This window comes from Watersipora subatra, chromosome 4 (genome assembly GCF_963576615.1).
Source record: "Watersipora subatra chromosome 4, tzWatSuba1.1, whole genome shotgun sequence".
NCBI classification, from domain to species: Eukaryota; Metazoa; Bryozoa; class Gymnolaemata; order Cheilostomatida; family Watersiporidae; genus Watersipora; species Watersipora subatra.
Genome location: NC_088711.1, coordinates 29,463,159 through 29,486,447, shown reverse-complemented (window position 1 = coordinate 29,486,447; position 23,289 = coordinate 29,463,159). Strand labels below are relative to the sequence as shown.

The 23,289-nt window shown below is 35.5% G+C and overlaps 1 protein-coding gene across 1 annotated transcript in view; it reads left to right on the top strand.

Moving 5' to 3' along the window:
• The window catches only part of LOC137393163 (uncharacterized), a 38,971-nt gene extending 16,887 nt beyond the window's left edge, over window positions 1–22,084 (top strand). The window contains exons 3-10 of the mRNA XM_068079592.1: window positions 8,724–8,784; window positions 8,927–9,004; window positions 12,546–12,629; window positions 12,802–12,933; window positions 17,714–18,310; window positions 18,426–18,558; window positions 18,768–18,953; window positions 21,549–22,084. Of these exons, the coding sequence (XP_067935693.1) occupies window positions 8,724–8,784; window positions 8,927–9,004; window positions 12,546–12,629; window positions 12,802–12,933; window positions 17,714–18,310; window positions 18,426–18,558; window positions 18,768–18,953; window positions 21,549–21,699 (1,422 nt within the window). The 3' untranslated portion in view covers window positions 21,700–22,084. The remainder of the gene's footprint in view (window positions 1–8,723; window positions 8,785–8,926; window positions 9,005–12,545; window positions 12,630–12,801; window positions 12,934–17,713; window positions 18,311–18,425; window positions 18,559–18,767; window positions 18,954–21,548) is intronic.
• The last annotated feature ends 1,205 nt before the right edge of the window (window positions 22,085–23,289 follow it).

Sequence of the window (23,289 nt, the reverse complement as noted above, 5' to 3'; positions counted from 1 at the left end):
GTTGATTCAAAATTGTATATCTGCAAGTCGTTCGCCATATTGTTTTGCCATCATTGAGTTGACCCTTTCATGCCGATTCATGTTTTTTATGTCATGGTCTTCAAATGTACTGACCTTTTGTTCATCTAATTTGTGTCATTAATAGTGGCTTTACGAAAACCATAAAAATTCTCACAAAAGATTCTAGCTGAAAGCGTAATTTTAGATGACCGACCCTTTACAGGTAAAGTTAAACCTTCACACATCCTGCCTGTTTGATAAAGCGTATATTTAGTCTAAATCCTAAATCGGTGTCGTGTGATAAGTTTCTTGTAAGATTGTGCTTGTGCACCATGAGAAGTAAGAAATTACATATCAAAACCACTGAAGTTAGGCTAGCATTCTACTCTTCCTTAGGCACTCTACTATTCATTTGATCTTGGCTAATTTTCATTACCTTGAACCAAATTATCAAATTTTTTTTCAACAAAGGTGAACGTGAATATATAACATATCAGAGAGCTGTGTAAGCTAGTCTCATAATAGTTTCACCATATTGTGTACATTGTGACAGTAGGTCTTTTAATATGAGGGTGAGACTTTTTATCTTTGTGAGTTTTATTCTATGGATTTACCAAGACTGAGTCGCTAGGTTTGCATTTGTCTTAACTTTTTTATATTGTTCGGTGAGGAAGCTTACACTTTATTTACTCCAATTAACCTGCAAAGCTTTTATTTATTGCATCAGTGTAAATTTTGCATGTTCAAATATTGCTTCACAAGCTTTTGTAGGAACGGTAGTGTTTGTCCACTTAACAAGTACCATAGGTTACTTTTTCCATCTGGTCTTATTGCTTGTTAATTTTAAGTTTGCAAAGGATCAGTTTGATCAGTCAGATCATTTACCAATTCCAGCGTAAATTTAGAAATGTTTTAAGATGTGATTATTGCAGAATCTACAAAGTATACATGTCAGCTTCGAATCACTTAGGCAATAGCGCTTACTACCATCCTTTAATAATTGATCTATCATACAAGCCTAAAACAGCTGATCTCAATTGGTTTGGATTCTTCAACTGTTTCAGTAGGGCATTCATGCTCTACTGCACCATCAGTACCATCAGTACACTTCCCAGTTCAGTTTTCAAACTAGCATTTGGCAACGAAATTCCAGGCCCATAAACAACTACATGTATGTGATTAGCTCAACACAAATATATCTAATAGTTATTTGTGTTGAAAGTCTTGTCAAAACTATTTTAAAAATTTATTATTTTTGGGCATTGGCGCAGTAATAACTAGAAAAAACACGCTTGGAAAAAAGCTGTTAATTCAGGTTTTAATACAGCAAGCCTTACATTTTGTAGGTTATCTGTACATGTATTAGACATTACCAATCAACCAAGATTGACTTCATGTGATCAAAAGCAAGAGGCAAATAAAATTAGGAATACCACACAATCGAATTAGACCACACAATCGAATTAGACAACGCAATCGATTTAAACCACGCAATCGATTTAGACCACGCAATCGAATTAGACCACACAATCGAATTCGACCACACAATCGAATTAGATCAAACTATCGAATTAGACCACACAATCGGATTAAACCACACGATCGAATTAGAACACACAATCGAATTCGACGGTAATAAGCGAAATGAATTGGCTGAGAACATTTTTAGCCTAAAGTTTGACAAGTTCGACTATCGGCCGATTGGGAAGCATATATAAGTGAGCTACAATTTTTAAATACCTCTGACTTGTTGCGTTACTCATTTGTCAATAGATGATCCCTTATTTCTGTGACTAATCGTGACTGGTGCAGCAGGTTGGGGAATAAAAAGTTTACAACTTTCTACTTGCAATAATTATCATTGTCATTTTTACAAAGAAGTACTGAACAGTGGCGCAAGATAATTTGGCACTTTAAACCATAACTGTCACAACTTTTATCGTTTTTTTCTAGGTAAACCAGAACACTGATTCCAATTTTGTATTCAAAATGAATATTGGTTCACTAACTTAAAGTCGTGAAGACTTTTTTAAAGCGTTTCAATATCCGTCTCAAAAACAACACAATCGGCACAAGTTCCGCCCATAAATATGTGACGTAGCCTAGCTTTTTAGGAACGGAAGTTGGGGATGTTTAGTCCGATTTAGAATGATAGAGATGGGTGTCTTAAAACTATTATTATATAAATTCAACCTGCAAAATAACCTGTGTTTTATGAAAGGTGGATAAACAATTTTAAATTGCTCGCAGCTTGTTACAGGATGTTTTTGAGCTCATTTTTCTCGACTGAACGCCGAAAAAAATGACACCCGTCTGTATCATTCTAAATCGGACTAAACATGCTCAATTTCCGTTCCTAAAAACCTAGGCTACGTCACATATTTATGGGCGGAGCTTGTTGTGCCAATCGTGTTGTTTTCGAGGCCAATATTAAAACACTGTAAAAAAGCCTTCATTACTTTGAAAGTTAGTGGACCAATCTTTATTTTGAGTACAAAATCGGAATCAGCGTGTCTGGTTTATCCAAAAGTTATGGCAGTTTTGGTTTAATGAAAAGATTGAGGTTAAGCAGACTTACAAAAAAGCAGGGCATATAAACCATTATTACCACTAGAAATTCCACTGTCATACAGCCCACGACCAAAGTTGTATTGGAAAAAAGAAAGGGTACTGATGGTTGAGAAATGCAATATTAGCAGTCAAATGGCGCTGCAGTGCAATAGGATAACTGCAATGGTAACTGTAATGTACTGGGTGTGTGTGTTATTATATACAACAAATAGCAATAATGAAAGGAAAATATTATATGTTTATATCTCTCCCCCTTCAATGGGAGAAATGCGATATTGGCCAATATTAGAAGTAAAATGCACTGATATTATTAGAATAACCAATATTATTAATATAGTAATAATATAAAACCAAGGCACAATTTTGTTTACATTTCAAAACGTCATAGCTAACAATATCAAGAAGTATCAAGAAGAATATCCAAACTTATAATTAAATATCGTAATCTCATAAGAATCGTTAGAAAAAAATATCATCGTCATTTCATTTACTTACACTGCGTTGTACATCAGTTAGAATACCAAAGTACTCAAATGTGTCTAAATTGTCAGATACATTGAAATTGGCAAAAATGAAACGATTTTAGTACTTCTGCGTTAATTACAGAAACCTTCGACAATGCTATAGACTGGTGAAATGTGCACGTTTTTTGTGTGAAATGCGCATGACTTAATCGTTTTATTCCCTGTTGCTCGGTGTTTCAATTTCGGGTCTTAACTTTAAAAAAAGTGAGGCTTAGCAAGTTTTAATAACGATTTTCGTCCAAATAAATCTGTCTATTTGTGTATAATCCGATCAGATGGGTAGGTTTTAAGATAATAACGACGGTTTGCAAAGACTTGGTAACATATTTAAATAGGTTTGTATGTGTTTTGTATCGTTATTATACTTTAACGACTCTACAAAACGTTGGTTAAATTTGTTGATGAAATTTTGATACAAGGGTTCGTCTCATTGTTGATGAATAGTTTTCGTAAGTTGTGTGCACATGCATTTATCATAAAAACTCCCAAACTTTGCATCCGCTCGTTTGTTCGTGGGATAAGCAGTTCATTATAGCAACCAGTATAGTTTCCCAGCGTCACTCTGCACTATGAATGTTAATTCATCATCGAAAAAACCTTTTTTTATCAAGTTTCCTGTTTGTATCACTTTTTAATGTCTCCGACTTTTCTGATTTCATTTTAATTGCTCATTGATTGTTGATGAGCTTTGCTTTCCACCGCAATATCTAGGTCGTTGAGTTTCCTGTCTTTGAAAGAAAATCTTACCAGAACTCCGTTACCCACAATTACTCTGTTACTGTTAGGCATGGATAAAGGTTGCTGCATGCATAAAACCTATGAATTTAGACCACTGCTCACAACATCAAGCTGATAAAGATGTGATATAAGGCAGAATGTCTAGCACCATCTAGGACTTGAAGTTATTCATACTGCTGTATTAACTTCATCGGCTTTAAATTGTCCTTATTTTTATATCAATAATTTAATGAAAACAACTATGGCAGAGTTTTATTTCCATGGGTGGCATCTAACTTGTTTTATGAAACTCATGAGAAGTTATTATGCAATTATATAGAAATTACAAAATTATATAGAAATGGCATAGAGAGGTTGTAGTAACGAAAGTAACTGAAAATTGCTGTATATAATTTGAAGGTATTGCCAAAGATGCTAGATAGTCATATTTTGTACAGCACTGAGTGTAGTTGTAAGGGACTAGTATTTTCATTGTGAATTTGAGATGCCTGGAGTTGGTAAGGGCAGAGTTATTAGCAATAGAATAGGCAAGAATGTTCCATAATCACTAGAGAATTAAATGATCAGTTCATCACCACCTAGGCCATTAACCAGTTTGTGTTTCAATCTCACCATAACCGTTCTGAACTTGTATAACTTTGACCAAACCAAAGGCAAATTCTCTTGTACAAGTGAGCAAGAGTTGAGTCTGGAGATGCTTGTTGCAATTGTGGTATATTATATTCAAAGTTCGAGTTTTTAATCTTTGCTGAAGAATGTATCATGTAGTCCTGAAACTTGTTCCTCCGTATCATCAAAAAATTAATTAGTATCAGGTATAGCATTTGGCTAAGTGCCATGAAATTTCTGTCATGTTTTGGCTTGGAGCATTTTTATTATATTCATACTATAGTTGTACCTTTTAAATTTTCATCCACGTCCTTTGTTCTCCAACTTTTTAGATTTAACTTAGTAGTTGCCTTTTATGGGATATCAATCATGGCCAATCGCTTGCTAGCCTTCAAAAGACTTAATTTTACGTCCACTTAAATTGCTTTACCACTGAAAATGTGATGTCAATGTTCACAAGAGTTGAAGTTCAAACATTTAACATCTTGCACATGAATCGCCGCTGTCATTGGTGTGTAATAATTTTTGTATTTCCATTATGATCATAAGGATAAAAATCGGCCTTATCTGACAACACAAGCCATCACAAAAGGCTAGAATGCCAAAATCGTATGCATTTTTTGTCTGCATTTGCTTATAACTTAGAATCTCGAGTTTCAAGATCAGAATGTTTCTTGAGAGTGGACTCAATGTTGTCTAACATAGTTGAAGGCAGAGATTAGCAGTGATATATTTTGCACAATACAGATATTCTAAATATACATTGCTAGTTGAAGATATTCAAAGAGCTTTTGCTGATATTAATAGCATTTGGAAGTTATAATAAAATTGTTATTTATCCATCCTTGATGGATAGTCATATGATGGCAGTTATATAAAAAAATCTTCTCAGAACTCTTCTCTCACTTATTTTAATAAAACCAAAAAAAATTGGTTTGCTCGAGTACATATTTATAAAAATAATTTCATTTCAATTTAGCTTCTATCCAAACATGTTCATTGTGCCATTTTAATGTTATTTTCATATTTTACATTTATTTATTTTAGACTGTCTGCAAGTTTGAAATTTTATGTTTGAACGTCTATCTATTTTGAGTCCAAAAGCGTCTATAATCTGTCATCCATAATAATGTGATTGATGTTATTACCATTTTAAAATAACTAATATTTATATGATATTCATAAGCACCATGGAATTTCTACTTTGAAGGGTTTATCAAGGCCTGAAGTTGTTTCTATTATTATATTTAATCTCTCTGGAGGAAGATCTGAGGTACATGTAGTCTGTTGAAAAAATTATTTTTCTAACAAGGCACATGTTTGAATTACTTCAAATACATTTTCCAATACCTCAAATGCAGAAGGTTAACAAATAGTTTTGGAGAATACAAGCCAATCCAAGTTTGATGTCATTATTCACTTTATCTCAACCTCTTTCTATATTCAGCACAAGTGTTAGAATTATTTCTATTGTGGTTAGCTCCTTTAATCCTAGACATAGACTGCTCTGACTAACAGTCATATTTAAACACATAGTTAACACAAAATTGTCATCTACTCACAATTGCATGCGCTGTAGTATAATGAAATTATGTTTTTGCACGTATGAAAGCCACATGTTATCACATAATTCTGCTTTGTGTGACCACTTGTATGTGGTGATGTGATTTGCAACAGAAAACCAATTAATGAAAGTTTTTAGAACCAAACACACCTCAGAAAATGACCAAATACCCTTCTCTCAAACAACCATCAATACTTAGTTAACCTTCTTACATATTCCATGGTATACACAGTGTAGGAAAATTGCGTAAAAATTGTGAAAACTTTCTATATATACATGTATATGTTACGAAAAAACGACTATTAGATATTGGTGGCCTTGAAAAGGGTCAGACTCCAGAGAGTAGACCCCAGAGTTTGGTGGAGTTAGAGCGCCTCGTGCTGGCCTGCATCTTGGCTGCTTGGGCTCCCTAGAGTATTGCTTTTGCTCTTGTGTTGGACGAGGCTCGAGTTGCCGTTTCTGGAGACGAGGAGACCAGCTTTTCCTCCATTCTGTCTGAGTACTAATGGACTTTCGGTGAATGCATTCCTTAAGCGTGGCCAGCTTCTCACACTGGTCAAAGTAGCAATCACAGAGTAGTGCTGTTATATGCTCAATCGGCTTTGATATAGGAAGTCTGTATTATCGGCTCTTGCTTGATTTGCGATGGTTCATACGTAGTCTGTTATTGGCTGTGATTTAGAGAGTCTGTATTGTCGGCTCTCGCTGAAATCGCTCTGGTATATAGAGAGCCTGCTATCCGCTGTCATATACAGAGTATGTATTAATGGCTCTGGTATATAAAGAGCCTGCTCTCCGCTGTCATATAAAGTGTATGTATTAATGGCTCTGGTATATAAAGAGCCTGCTATCCGCTGTCATATAAAGTGTATGTATTAATGGCTCCTAAGCTGGTTGCGCAATAGTGTGTGGTTAATTTTTGGCAGTGTCTCGGCGACTAACAAAGCCTCAGTTCTTGCTTGGCCTGGTCTGGGGGTTGCCTTAGTTTTACTTAAATAGTCTTCTCATAAGGTATTTTTTGTAGGCTGTTTTGTTTTTAAATTATGCATGTCTACAAATGACGTACAAGGTATTTTGTAATTCATCTCATTCCATTGATTCGGCTCTAAGAAATAATACAGATCCATAAAACTTGAAGGCCAATCATTTCAATTTACTATTTTAATTTGCTACGAAAAACTCGGCAGCTTATAATAGTTAGCATCAGCTTTTATGACAAAGGATGGAGACAAGACAATGAAGGATTTCATTGCATAAATGTAGTAACGAAATTCTCTAGAATATAGATAGATCTTCATGCAGCACAGCTGTGATAGGTAATTAATAACAGTTTTCTCATGATGAAAAAATAAGGTCAAATATTCATTTGGCCAAGTATGGTCTACGCCAAGCAAGAACTTACATAAGTGTAAAGCTTGTCAATTTAGAGTTGTTACTATGAGATGTGGAATGGAGTTTTTCTGCGAATTAAAAAAAATGTTTCCATTTTTCTGTAGATTATATAGGTCACCAAGTTTTTGCTGTTTTAGCAGAAAAGAGGAAAGAAATTGTGTGAAAACAGTCTTTGAAATTGTCATTCGCCTCATTCACAGATGTGATGTTATCAAGGTCATCCATGAATGTTATAATTTTATTGACAATTAAGGTAGAAAATACTTGTAGATTTTAAAAAGCAACTTAAAATGTCTCAGATAAACTTGGCATTAATTAATCTACTCACTCAGTCTGTATTGAAATAGAAATAGAATGATTTGAATTACTAGTTTTTAAATCGAAAGAAACTTAGTTTTTAATAAACAGGTGCGTGCATGGTATGGAAAAAACTGAATTCACATGAAATGTGAATGTGATCTCTTTTAATTCTACACAAATTTTTAACACAGAGTTTCTCAATTCTGTGAGATAGAGTTTATTTCCATCATAGTATCTTTGATTTAGAGCGTCTTCCGTAGCTGAATTCAATCCTATCCGTCTTTTACTTGCCATTTTGAAACTGAGGACCATTCAAGAAATCCTTACTCAACAAAATTTGTTTTGATAAGGCAGTTTCATCAAAATAATTGGATTATTAAGTCAAGCCTAGATGACAATATTATCTCTAGTAAGTCTCATTTTTTACAAAAAAAACATTTACTGTAGTCTTAGATCAACACTCACAGTTTTCTTTGAAGCTGAACATTTCAATTGCTCTCGAAGTGTGAATAAAAAAATCAGTCAAAAATTAATGCATGCTTTATTGCATGCTGCCGTAAAATAAGTGTCATTTTTGCTCGATGTGGCTCATATATTTTTTGTTTGCTGGCTATTTCACTGTTTCTGATGTTCATCTCAATAGATCAATAGTTGCAGCAGCTTCTAAAACAAGTTTCATGGTATTTCAGTTGAAAAATTATAGCCCACAGTTGCCCAGTTTGAAACTGTTATTCAGCAGCAAAACAATATGGACTTCACAAACAATTTCTATCAATATTCAATAATTTTAATGCTATCAAACAGTGAGATACTACAAAGAATATCTGTGAATGTGTTAATTGAGTGAAAACCTGGTGGCCAATTGATCTGTTTGACAAAAGGCACCTTTCTTACTCTTAGATCGCCGTTGTAACCCACGAATAAAAATGTACAGTGGTTGAAATGATCTTTCAACTGCTTCGGTCACCTGGAGGCACTGATTAAAGTCGGATACTCATATTAAATAAGTTTGTATATTCTTTTAGCTAAATAGATTGGAAGCCTCTTCTGGATTTATTACTGATGGTCCACTTTACGCCAACAGAGGTATTGTGATATGCTTGTATCTTTTGGCAATGTCTTAATTCGATTGGTTGGCGCAGTTGTAAGGTTTCAATTGAATGCTGTACTACGTTTATGGCTTGAAATCTGTTTAAATTTGGTATAGACACTCAATACGTTTGCATAGGTCAAAGACTTGAGTTGTCAGATGAGGATGTGGTGAACGTGCGCAAGGAGCCGATTGCTATAGATTTGCAAGTTCATGGTGAGATTTTCCTTCTTGACTTGAGTTTACATATTGACATTTGACATAAATGCATGTAAATTGTAATATGTTAATATTGGACCATTGAGGCTGGTTTGGGTTGGCTTAGATTCTATCACTCCAACCATAGATGGACAGGATGAATTTAGCACAGCCCTCATTGCTTCATCTTGATAAATTGGGCTGCAAAATGACCTGCTCATTTTGCAGCCAGATTCATCAATGGGCAGGTTTAATCTTTATAATTATATATATATATATATTTCTATCATGTTAATTTCCTTTGAAATTTATTGGTATTTCACCAATTTATTGATAAATATTAGATATTTATTGAAATTTATTTATTTCACTAATTTATTGGTTTATATCACTAATCTCTGCTTCAGCTTTTAACTCATTCACATCCGACTAACTTTCATGCGATATACTATAAATACCAGTCATTTCTCAGAAAATTGCTTTAATTTAACTTACTACATGTACAAGAAGCTGAATTGAGATAAGTTACCCATTCAATTTTCAAAATAACCAGCCAAGTCTCCTCTTTCAAATGATGTAAAATTCAGAGAGAGACGTCATATAACTTACATGTAGACATGTGTCTCAAAGAAGGTAGTGTTAGATAATTTCTGATTTTTAAAAACCTTGCTGAAACAGTTAGAATTTCACAATAAAAATGCTAAAAATATAAGTAGTTTGGCTAAAATTATTGTTTTGTTACATACATTACACAGTTATAAATAATATTTGTATAAATAATATTTGTATAAATAGCGGTCAGTCATGAACGTAAAAATCATGCAACTCTTATTTCGAACTTTTCCTCGCGAGTATCATCCTTCAAACCATAACAGGCCACTATAACTCAAATAAATTGTCATAAACATGTTTCAAATAATAAAAGTATGTTCAATGACTCTGTTCTTGACCTTTTAGATTTCATAGACAGCTTCTAAGAATCAATATGATCCTATCGAAAGTAAATGATAACTTTAGTCTGACTACGGCTGACTTTAAAAAGTGCACTTTTATTCTAGCATAACAATTCAAATTGGCAAAATTGAAAGTTAATAAAAACTTTGAAGCATTAAAAGTAATGTTTTAATTTGATTTATACAGTCTTTCACTGTCTTACCACTTCTGATTCTGCATATTCACTGATAGAGTTGAAAAAAATGATCGCAAACGATAAAATTTTTAAGTTGCCGTGATCATTTCCGGTTTAGGTAGATGCCAGTATGGGTTTAGTATTTTGGTTAAAATTTTGTCAGAGATATCATTGAGGCATATTTTTGAGTTTTTCTGATTGGCCAGAAATTTTTCTTCATAACTAATCAAAAATGTTCTTCTATAACTTAAAAGTAACTGTACATGGAATGGGTAAATTTCCAAGGCAAGATGACTTGCGTTGGTAACCTAGCTGCGATGGTTGCGAATGAGTTAACAGCCATCATATGTATGGTATGGTATTTGATACGGGGTCTTACAGTATGGTATGGTCTTTGATACGGGTAAAACCCGAAACGTTTGTCATAAACTAGTGCTACGATAAGTTTTATATTGAGCTTTTTTTTGGCCTTTCAATTCACGTGAGAACATCACGTGACAAGACAATAAATAAATTTCATGACTACGTCAGAGAAATAAAGAGATTCCAATCTACGGCGGCTTTTCGTTTTTGAGCTTTTAAGAGCTTGTAATCACATTTCCACATATTTGGCACCTACAACACAACAGAGTAAAACATGGTGAATCTTTTGATACCAAATAACTGTAATGTGAATTTTGTGGCAAGTCAACCATTGACATTGATTTTAGGGAGATATATTTTTTGTAAAATAACCCGACAAACTTTTTGGTTGTATTCACACAAAACAGTTTAATAAAATCAATATCACCATATCGAAAGAAAACTCTTTGTTTTCACATTTTTTCTCATTGTTTTTAATTTTTTGAAGGTTCAAGTCTCAGTGTTGTTCTTTGCATATACATGTATATAGAAAAAGTCTTGATGGCAATTTTTATGAATATTTATAGAAACAGGTTTAAATTGCTGATTTTTTTGTGGTGTAATTAAAGTTAAGATGCTTGAATCATTTTAAAAATCTTTGATATGTCTAGATGAAAACTAACTTCTCAAAAGATATGATGAGCATCAACTAGAAAAAAAGACATGAAACAGGACATTGCATTTCGTTAGCAAATACTTTCGGAAAAGGACCTGATTTGAAACTGCTTTGGAGTATAATAATTGACATGACTATTTACCAGTTTTGTAGCAGGGGGCTACAGTCACTCATTAGTTTGTAGCAGAGGGTTACAGTCACTCATTAGTTTGTAGCAGGGGGCTACAGTCACTTATTAGTTTGTAGCTGAGGGTTACAGTCACTCATTAGTTTGTAGCAGGGGGTTACAGTCATTCATTATTTTGTAGCAGGGGGCTACAGTCACTCATTAGTTTGTAGCAGGGGGCTACAGTCACTCATTAGTTTGTAGCAGGGGGTTACAGTCACTCATTAGTTTGTAGTAGGAGGTTACAGTCACTCATTAGTTTGTAGCAGAGGGCTACAGTCACTCATTAGTTTGTAGCAGAGGGCTAAAGTCACTCATTAGTTTGTAGTAGGGGCTACAGTCACTCATTAGTTTGTTGCAGGGGGTTACAGTCACTCATTAGTTTGTAGCAGGGGGCTACAGTCACTCATTAGTTTGTAGCAGAGGGTTACAGTCACTCATTAGTTTGTAGCAGGGGGTTACAGTCACTCATTAGTTTGTAGCAGAGGGTTACAGTCACTCATTAGTTTGTAGCAGGGGGCTACAGTCACTCAATAGTTTGTAGCAAAGGGCTACAGTCACTCATTAGTTTGTAGCAGAGGGTTACAGTCACTCATTAGTTTGTAGTAGGGGGCTACAGTCACTCATTAGTTTGTTGCAGGGGGTTACAGTCACTCCTTAGTTTGTAGCAGGGGGCTACAGTCACTCATTAGTTTGTAGCAGAGGGTTACAGTCACTCATTAGTTTGTAGCAGAGGGTTACAGTTTTTCATTAGTTTGTAGTAGGGGGCTACAGTCACTCATTAGTTTGTTGCAGGGGGTTACAGTCACTCATTAGTTTGTAGCAGGGGGCTACAGTCACTCATTAGTTTGTTGCAGGGGGTTACAGTCACTCATTAGTTTGTAGCAGGGGGCTACAGTCACGCATTAGTTTGTAGCAGGGGGTTACAGTCACTCACTAGTTTGTAGCAGGGGGCTACAGTCACTTATTAGTTTGTAGCAGAGGGTTACAGTCACTCATTAGTTTTTGAGTGTGGTTGGTGATTGAATTGATGGTTTGATGTTTGGTTTGAATTTATGGAAATTGAAAAAAACCAAAAGAGCCCGGACAGGTGGAGAAGTTTGATAGATATTGTGAACTGTTATGATTGTTTTGAATGAGCTCTTTTCAAGAATATTTGGACCTGAGTGATTATTGTTATTAAATAATGTACATTAAGTATAATTTCTATTTCTTGGACCAATTTGCCACTTATGTATATTTACAGAAGATTTTCCTGATCAACGAAGTATTCGTCAGGCACCAATTGTTAATCTGGACAGGCGGATATCCATTCCTAAAGATCGATTAGGTCTGATAGATATTTGTCAACCTAATTTTGTTCAATAAAAATAATTAGCAAGGCGATGCTAGTGAAGAAAATACCTCCCAATTTTCTATTGTAAATAGTTGCAAACAATAGATGTCATTTGCTCATGCGTTTTATCCAGTCGTTGGCACAATAAATATATTCCTGTTTTCAGATCTTTACTACTCCATGTGTAAATCAGAAAACATACCCATCAAAAACTTGGAAGAACTTGAAAGAGAACGCCATGTCCAGAATAAAATTCGCAGCGAGAAACAACATTGGAGAAACCATTCAAAACTTAATGGTACTAGACACTCATATTTGCTAATGGACGTACAGCGTTCACTTCTATACCAATAAGTGAATATATATATAATATATATGTATATACAGTCAAACATGGATAACTCGAACTTCACGGGACCGAGCAAAAGTGTTCGAATTATCAGAGCGTTCAAGTTATCAGAGCACTGTCACAAGTCCATGTATTTACTTATTTATTAGTAGATACATGTACATTTACAAACTATAATATAAATAAAAGCACAAATGGCTTGTTTCAAATTAAATGCTTCTAATGTAAAGTTTAAAACGTTTTTATCAAAAAGTATAGAGATTTTTCTATCACTTGAGATTGGTTTGTTGTTTGATGTGATGTTATTGCCAGGACGTTTTTTAGATTGACATTGGCAAAACTTGATCGTTGTTGAAATGCTCAAAAGAAAAGACATCTTTTTCTTTTGAGCGTTTTAACCACGATCAATTTTGCCGATTTTTCTTGAAGTTTATGCAAAGATTACCTTACTTTACCTGGGATTCGTTAAGAGCAACACTCCGGGCAGTTCAATTAAAAGTTTTACGAGGTTTTACGGTACATTGTATATCACTCACGCTTTTTGAATGGATACTTATTGAATGTACACACGTATTCTGTGTTTAGGTCAAACGATGAATAGTCTTTTTTCAGCTAAGACAACGTATACGTTTAATTACAACAATTTTAAGACGTTTTAAACATTCAACATTCCGACGTTGATTCAACACGGAATCAACGTTGGAAAACTATTCATCACGGGCTAGCCGGGTCACGCACTCAAGGATTTTCGCCACGCACATACAAAACAAAAACAACATGGTGTTTTTGTTTTGTATGTGCGTGGTGAAAATCCTTGCGCGCGTGACCCGGCTAGCCCGTGCTATTCATCGTATAGCAGTATAAATCAAATTTCACCAAACCTTTAGAAAAGTCGTTGACAAAAATATTTTGCCGATGGTGGTAATAACGACGCTTATGAATTACGAAAAGATGAGGTTTACCTCTATGGCTTTGAATAAAGTGATTTTCTAAAGCGATAACAACCGTTTCGGTAGACGTTGGGCAAAAAAACAGTTCGAATTAACAGTGTTGAGTTCGAGTTATCTATAGCCATTTATCATTACGTGGGAACGGTCCAAAGAAACCGTTCGAATTAACCATGTATTCGAGCTATCCGTGGGCGAGTTATCCATGTTTGACTGTATATACATATATAATATATATATATGCACATATATATACACATATCTATATATATACATATATATGCTTTGTTTCATATATGTATACTAAAAGTGCTCAGTATAAAATAGAGCTAAAATACATAAAAGTATTTGGGTAAAGTTTATTCAATTTATTACTACAACCATTGGTTTCATACAGCCAGCGAGCTAGCTGCAAGCTCAGCTCAGTAACGTTTTGGTTTTTTGCGTGCGTGAAGGATGACTTGTGGTTGGAGGATTGTGTCTTGAAGCTTCCTTCAGTGAGTCCTATATAGCTTTCTGTCTTGTTGTTAGATGTTACACTGCATTGGTAGATGACACTGCTCTCAAGGCATTTTCCATTTAACAGGCACTGTGCAGGCTGTCGACAGTTGCATTCCTTTGAATTTGGTGGGCTTTCTTTCCTGCTTAGAGTTCTCTTATTTTTGCTGTCAATGATTTTAGCGATGTTTGGCATGCATGAGTAGCTAACCTTCAGTGTTGTTCGTTTGAAGATTTTGCATAGCTTGTGATTGGCTGGGAATTGTTCTGACACAATTTTCAGGAACTCGCGGCCAATGTTGGTTTTTACACTCTTGCTGTATGGTGGGTTATACCTTGCGTATACGCTTGCGTTGGTTTCCACATTGTCTGAGTGTCTCCTCTCTGTATTCTAGTCTATATTTATATCCACTCTTATCATACGTGCATCAGGAATCAAATCACCCCTGTTCTATCCATAAAAACATCCCAGAATCCATTAATAGAAGACTATCAGCTATATCATCCTGCGAGGAATCTTTCAACCAGGCAGCCAAGATATACCAAGAAGCTATTGATAGAGTGGATATAACTATAGACTAGAATACAGAGAGGAGGCACCCAGACAATGTGGAAAACAACGCAAGCATAGCATAATCTGGTATAACCCACCATACAGCACGAGTGTAAAAACCAACATTGGCCGTGAGATCCTGAAAATTGTGTCAGAACAATTCCCAGCCAATCACAAGCTATGCAAAGTCTTCAAACGGGCAACACTGAAGGTTAGCTACTCATGCATGCCAAACATCGCTAAAATCATTGACAGCAAAAAAAGAGAACTCTAAGCAGGAAAGAAAGCCCACCACCTTCAAAGGAATGCAACTGTCGACAGCCTGCACAGTGCCTGTTAAATGGAAAGTGCCTTGAGAGCAGCGTCATCTACCAATGCAGTGTAACATCTAACAACAAGACAGAAAGCTATATAGGACTCACTGAAGGAAGCTTCAAGACACAATCCTCCAACCACAAGTCATCCTTTACGCACGCAAAAAACCAAAACGCTACTGAGCTGAGAAAACACATATGGCACCTAAAGAGCAACAATCTAAGATATACAACATCATGGAACATTGTCACCAATGCGCAGTCGTACTCCAACGTAACCAAGACTTGTAGCTTATGCCAGACAGAGAAACTGTACATTATATTTAGACCCGAGCAGGCAACTTTAAATAAACGATCAGAACTCGTGTCATCATGTAGACACAGAAACAAATATTTACTTGAGAACACATAATGGCCAATTATACCTCTATGGTTAGCAATTCCAACTTTGAGTTTCAAGCTTTTAGCTTTTTAATCCTTTTAATCCTCCTAACATTTAGTGATGAAAACAACTGCTCTGTACACATTCACACTACCTGACGATTACAGCTAGCTCGTTGGCTGTATGAAACCAATGGTTGTAGTAATAAATTGAATAAACTTTACCCAAATACTTTTATGTATATATATTTATATATTTATAGTACCAAAAAAGTTAATAATTACATAAAAGATAACTACTTGTGTACAGCTAATAAAAATGGCTAAACATAAAGTGTAGAGCTGAATCTATAATTAGTATAATATATACTACCATTACTATAATATATATGTTATAGCTAATTTTTTTCAAAAGCATTGCTAATTTAATTGTTTTCCTCACTTTCATCGTCGTCAGTACCCCTTTAAACCATTACACCTATCTTGTAGGCTTTAGCCTTTATCCGTGATGATATTTGTATTTAGGGTAACTTCTTCAGCCGACATCTTGGATTCAGACAAACTGTTTTAAGTTTGCTCTTTTCCTTGAGTTCACTACTTTCTTAGCATGCTTGGACAAGTATATCAAGAAAGTTTTACAGATTTTAGCCTCATCTTTATGTAGTGAACAATAGATTTGTTCAGCCCATACTTTCTTGTCACAGACTTGGAAATACTGCCTGTTTTAATCATATCTTTTATGTTCGTTAGATAATTTTAAGAGTTGTGTTGTATTGAAGAGATGTGACAAAGGGTGACACTGTAAGAGTCGTGTTGTATTGAAGAGATGTGACAAAGGGTGTCACTTTAAGAGTTGTGTTGTATTGAAGAGATGTGACAAAGGGTGTCACTTTAAGAGTTGTGTTGTATTGAAGAGATGTGACAAAGGGTGTCACTTTAAGAGTTGTGTTGTATTGAAGAGATGTGACAAAGGGTGACACTTTAAGAGTCGTGTTGTATTGAAGAGATGTGACAAAGGGTGTCACTTTAAGAGTTGTGTTGTATTGAAGAGATGTGACAAAGGGTGTCACTTTAAGAGTTGTGTTGTATTGAAGAGATGTGACAAAGGGTGTCACTTTAAGAGTTGTGTTGTATTGAAGAGATGTGACAAAGGGTGTCACTTTAAGAGTTGTGTTGTATTGAAGAGATGTGACAAAGGGTGTCACTACCACTTCGCACTTTTACACTTCACACGGAACTTACAAAACAGGGAACTGCGAGAGGCGACATTTGCTATTACAATGCTTACGGAAGGGATTTCGCTCGCCCCAGTATAAAAGCAATTTAAATATATATAGATATATATATATATCAACTCTTTCGCGGTATTACAAGTACTGACCGTAAGCTGATGTATCGGTTTATTAATAGGGTTTCACTTTTCTTTTCATTACGAAGCCCACACATTAGCTAGACTAATCAAGTTTGGTCTCCAATGAAACAACCTTGTTGCCAATCATATGCAACCAATAGAAAAAATTTTGGCTCAACAATTCCAGTCCTAATTATTTTTCAAAACGGAAAACCAGATCGTTATCGTCACGGCAATAAGAAACACACCGCATTCGTTCAACGTAAAAAAAGCGTTCGAAGGTCTGCGAGAGTATGATTCACAAAACAATTATATACTTATCTTGTAGAGAATTTTTTTCGGAGTTAGATACTTTTTACAGTAAAAAGATATCTGTTTTGATTCTCGAGATATTGCTTGAATACTAGCAGTATTTTTTTTTTTGAAAATCTGTTTTAATAAATTTAGCAGAATGCCCAATTAATTTGGTAGCGAAAGGTTAATGAATGTTTTTACCTGCGAAGTACTGAAGCCCTGCAAGCGGAACTGTGAAGTAGCAAGAGAACGCTATAGTAATTTACATTAATTAGTAATTTATATTTACGTTTATTACCGTTTCATTTACGTTTATCCACTTACGCTAGGTAGAAATTTCTTTGTACCTTTCCATCATGCCTTTTAGGCCAATGTTCTTTTCTCGGTTCAGGTGTTATCATCAAAAAAGAAGCTGCTGTTGATTCTAAGCAGTATTCAGTCCCAACGAGAAAGCTGATCTCTGACAGCGCCATTCATGTTCAATTAAATGAACTGGAGTCTCTTCCGGAAAATCTTCTAAACATATCAGTGAATCATATGTTTCCACACCGCCCACCCATGTTGACAGTTGCAGATCCGCGCTCTGATACTCCTCAGAATGTGCCCGTGATTCCATCTATACAGGAGAGACATGCACATTCTTCAGAGATATCCCTTCAATCATCAACATCAGATGAACCTTCGTCTCAAGGTTTATATTACAACAGTAGTAGTAGTAGTAGCGGCAGCAAGAGTCAAGAAAAAGCTTGCTTTTTTGCCTCTAATGTAGGTGCAAATCAAAAAACTAGTTGTTTGCGGAAAAAGGGCACTGCGCAGAGCATCAGTTCTGTACCACCATATTCTACTAACCAAAGAATGCAGGCCTCCTTGAGAACCAGACACAGAGATCATGAAGAAGTTTTGAGCCAAGTAAAGGTTGAAACGGACTTTGAGACAAGGTCTATACTGCCCCTTTACAATAATCAAGAAGTCCAATTAAGTGGTTCAGGTATGGATTATTTACTATCAGTTACCTCTGCTAAACTCTCCTCTATATTGCCAAGCAGCTCCGAAAATTATCTTACCACATCCTTCATTAGGACTACAGAAATAGCTGTTTACAGGTTGCCCTACTCCTAATAGAGTTGTCAGTGGTCCACCTTCTCCACATCAACCTTCCCAACGACAAGCCGCTGGCCAGTTTTGGAGATCTCACTCTACCCCTAGCAATTTGCACAGTAGAGTTTCATTAACAAGGTACAAAAGGTTTTTTATATGTGTGAAGCATGTCTATATATTACATATATATTTTATTTTTCTATACACATACAGGTACTTGATTGACAGTACATGCATGCGCTCTGGATTTGAGAATAGCTCATTAAATATTCTTGTCAACTGTTCATATGTAGAATTGCCATAGTTGTTGTTGATGCATTGCCTATTGGTAGTATCTTGCTATTCAGGTTAGAGAAGCTATCAGACAAGTTAACGGGCTATGATGACTATCCTCAGCCATTACGCACCCATCAGCGAAGACCGATAGTCTCAGATGTCTTGAATCTATCACAAGAAGAGCTGAATACACTCAGCCAGTCAGTCAATTCTATAAAAATGGAGCCAGTTGTGCCAACATCTACTCCACCTGAGAGGTACTCTCCTAACCTTACCATTGTCGTTACTGAGAGGTACTCTCCTAACCTTACTATTGTCAGTACTGAGAGGTACTCTCCTAACCTTACCATTGTCATTACTGAGAGGTACTCTCCTAACCTTACCATTGTCGTTACTGAGAGGTACTCTCCTAACCTTACTATTGTCAGTACTGAGAGGTACTCTCCTAACCATACCATTGTCGTTACTGAGAGGTACTCTCCTAACCTTACCATTGTCGTTACTGAGAGGTACTCTCCTAACCTTACTATTGTTGGTACTGAGAGGTACTCTCCTAACCTTACCATTGTCGGTACTAAGAGGTACTCTCCTAACCTTACCATTGTCAGTACTGAGAGGTACCCTCCTGACCTTATTATTGTCAGTACTGAGAAGTACTTTCCTAACCTTATCATTGTCAGTACCGAGAGGTACTCTCTTGACCTTACCATTGTCAGTACTGAGAGGTACCCTCCTAACCTTACCATTGTCAGTACTGAAAAGTACCCTCCTAACCTTATTATTGTCTGTACTGAGAGGTACTCTCTTAACCTTATCATTGTCAGTACTGAGAGGTACTCTCTTAACCTTATCATTGTCAGTACTGAGAGGTACCCTCCTAACCTTACCATTGTCAGTACTGAAAAGTACCCTCCTAACCTTATTATTGTCAGTACAGCATACAATCCGCATTCTGTTATTCTGGTTTGAAATTTTCATTTCCGTGTTCGCTATTATCAATCTTGTAAGCGTTTTTCATACATACAGAGCTAGTTTATGAATCATACATAAGCCTTTCATAGCATAAAGTGACATCATTACATGACAATCTTTTTGAAAACTCGGACGTTTTAATCCTTGTGACAGAAATTGAACTATTTTGTCTATTACTTTTGTGTATTTTTTCGTTGTTATCTAATGATCATCATTAGCATCATCTAGGAAGACTTGAATCACATTCATAGCCTTAGCTCACACTATCAGTACAGGCCTATAAGAGAATATTCATGTGAATTAACGTTTTGGAAATTACAGTTCGTGGCTTACCTCTTAAATCTATTTCTTTAGATGAATGTATTTTATCTGGGTTCCAATGATTTTTAATGATGAATCATGAAGATCTCCGGTCTATTTTAATGTGTTTCAGGCTCCAGTTTTACTAGTAACTTAGAGACAAATTCAGCTCTCAAATGTGATAAAATTGCCTATTTTTATGATTCTATGAAATTTCTATGAAAAATATGTTTAAATTCAGTTTAAGCTATTCTAAAGAAATATTAGGATTTTCAGTAGATAGATTACAAGTTGACGTTACACTATTTTTTTGATTGAAACAATTTAATTGTCAAAAACTAAAATTTCATTGTTTTCAATTAGGTCTTTGATATTGCAAATACCGGTAACTTTGAAAATTATAGTACAGTCAAACATGGATAACTCAAACTTCACAGGACCGAGGGAAAGTGTTTGAGTTATCAGAGCGCTCAAGTTATCAGAGCACTGTCATAAGTCCATGTATTTATTTATTTATTAGTAGATACATGTACATATACAAACTATAATATAAATCATGCATCATAATTTGAAAAGCATGAATGGCTTGTTTCAAATTATATGCTTCTAATATGAAGTTTAAAAATTTTTTATCAGAAAGTATAGAGATTTTTCTATCCCTTGAGATTTGTTTATTGTTTTATTTGATGTGACTGCCAGGACGTTTTCAGATTAAAATTGGTAAAACTTGATCGTTGTTGAAATGCTCAGAAGAAAAGACATCTTTTTCTTTTGAACGTTTTAACCATGATCAATTTTGCCGATTTTTCTTGAAGTTTATGCGAAGGTTACCTCGCTTTTCCTTGCCTTCGTAGGACCATCGCTAAGCGGATGTTTGGTAAAAATCACATTTCACCAAACCTTTAGAAAAGTTGTTAACAAAAATATTTTGCCAATGATGGTAATAACGAAGCCTATGAACTACGAAAAGTTGAGGTTTACCTCTATGGCTTGGAATCAAGTGATTTTCTGAAGCGATAAAAACCGTCTCGGTAGCCGTTGGGCAAAAAACTGTTCGAGTTAACGGAGTCGAGGTCGAGTTATCTGAAGCAATTTATCATTGCGTGGGAACGGACCAAACAAAACCGTTCAAGTTAACCATCTGTTCGAGCTATCCGAGGGCGAGTTATCCATGTTTGACTGTATTTGTAGCTCAAGTGACTAGTTAATAGGAAAAAGATATTTAGCTGTACATTGATAGCAAACAGCTAAAAGCATTGGAAAAATGATAATTTTGGCTGTTTGTGAAGAACCCGCCAGTGCCATGGGGCATGCAAGTACTTTGTCATATAGGACTGTAAGCGTTGAGGCAGAGTACATCTACGGATTACCATAAATGGGATTACCATAATGCACTTACTGCATAGCATCGCTCATTGACCCACGCATAAGGGTTGTACTTAATTTTATTCGTAATCTATGTTTTTCAGATGCCTCAAGTTGTTGTTGTTGTTGTTTGTTTAAACTAGGGTTAACCTTTTACAATTGTTATTAATGTAACTGGAAGTCTATTAATTCACATTGACTGGTTTGTTTTGTAGTTCAGATGATGATATCATATGGGATGATGAGATAGCAGAAAGTGAGACTATAAATTTACAGCACGGCCAAAATGAAAATGGAGCGCTCGACATTTATGCTGATAGTGATAGTGAATATTTGCTTGACAGAGTCGATGAGCTTCTGCAATAAGAGTTTGGAGGATTCTATTTAACGTTGGATGTGACCCCTATGTGACCTCTATGTAACCTTGATGCACATGAGAGCATTTATTCATTGGGTGTGGCTCTTGAAAATCTGGTGTTGCGCTGATTCACCATCTTCTCCGTTTTGGCAATTGGCATACCAAGATTTTTGAGCATGTTCTGACTATCTATCATGTGTCACTTGCTAACTTTCTGTGATTGAGTTGATAGTGGAGAATGCTATATCATCTAGGTAAGGTTGTACTTTTTTTTGCCCGCACTTGCATCTAAACTACATGTAGAATAGTACGCTTTTTAGCAAGAGGAAACATTTATTTATTTGGTCTACGGTCTAAAGGGGACATGAAATAAATAAAAAATGATGTCTATGAGCTTTACATAAGTCTTTGCTTATGCATTTTTAGGTCTACTTCGGTTCTGAAAGCTGTGGATTGAGTCATGAGGAACATCAACGCATGAATTTTTACCGTGTTCAAATAAAAATGACCAACTACATGTACTCGAAGTGCGCTGCGCCTAGGGTCTCACAGAAATGCTTTTTTCAAAGTAGCTAACATTTTGTTGGATCATTCCTAAGCATTTTGCTGGCTAAAGATGCTTGATTTGCCATAGCAAATAGCACACTTCGGTTGGTAATAAGCAAATTCATTGACAATTCCATCGCTAGAGTTTGTTTAACATGTGACAATTGTGATAGGTAATCTTTTTTAGCAGTCGAACCATTCGTAGATTTCTCTATTAGTATTTGGTCATGAAATAGCCTACAGTAACGTCGTAGCACGAATTGGCTAAATGCAGTTGCCAATAAATTAGAGTTGATGTTTCCTTTGAAACTAGCTAAAACTGTTAAGAAATTTATGCTAGAAATAGAAACCTAGCGCTGTTAGCCATTTTGGCATGACATATTAACTGCCTAGAATATGCCTTGGGGTGCAGCGAAATAAATTGAAAGCATTTGTTAGCTATAAATAGCTGGCGATTAACAATTCCAGAACATGAAACTTTGCAGCCAGCATGCTGAGAAGCTGACCGGTAATGACCTACCATTCACAATATACACAATCTCTCATTATTATATTGGAACAATGGGAATCTATGATTTGAGCTATGATCAGCTCTACCGCATGGAGATGCTTTCTTGACAACACAAGACTAGTAAGAAAATACGGATATTTTCTCAATATATTCAGTTGATATTACTGTGCAATGGAGTGGCACTACATAGTATCATCTCTTATTTGTAAATGTATTTTGTAACAGGTTGTTTTTAAATTAACAATCAAAGACCAATGTTAACAAGTCAAAAATCAATGCTTTGATTTTTAGCATAGATTGTGTAACTGTTTTTAACCAAAGAAGTCCAACATTTAAAGAAAAACGATTTCCCTTAACACATTGGCCTTGCGTGATGAAAGGGTGTATCAGGGTTGTGTGCTCACACTGACTACTTTCAGAAGCGGTTTTTGAGGCAGCGCGACAAAATATTGTACTAGTAAAGTCTGAAAACATCTCTTTAGCATCTGTGATACAATGTTTATAGAAAAGGAACATTGCTTGATGTTTAGAAAAAGGCATA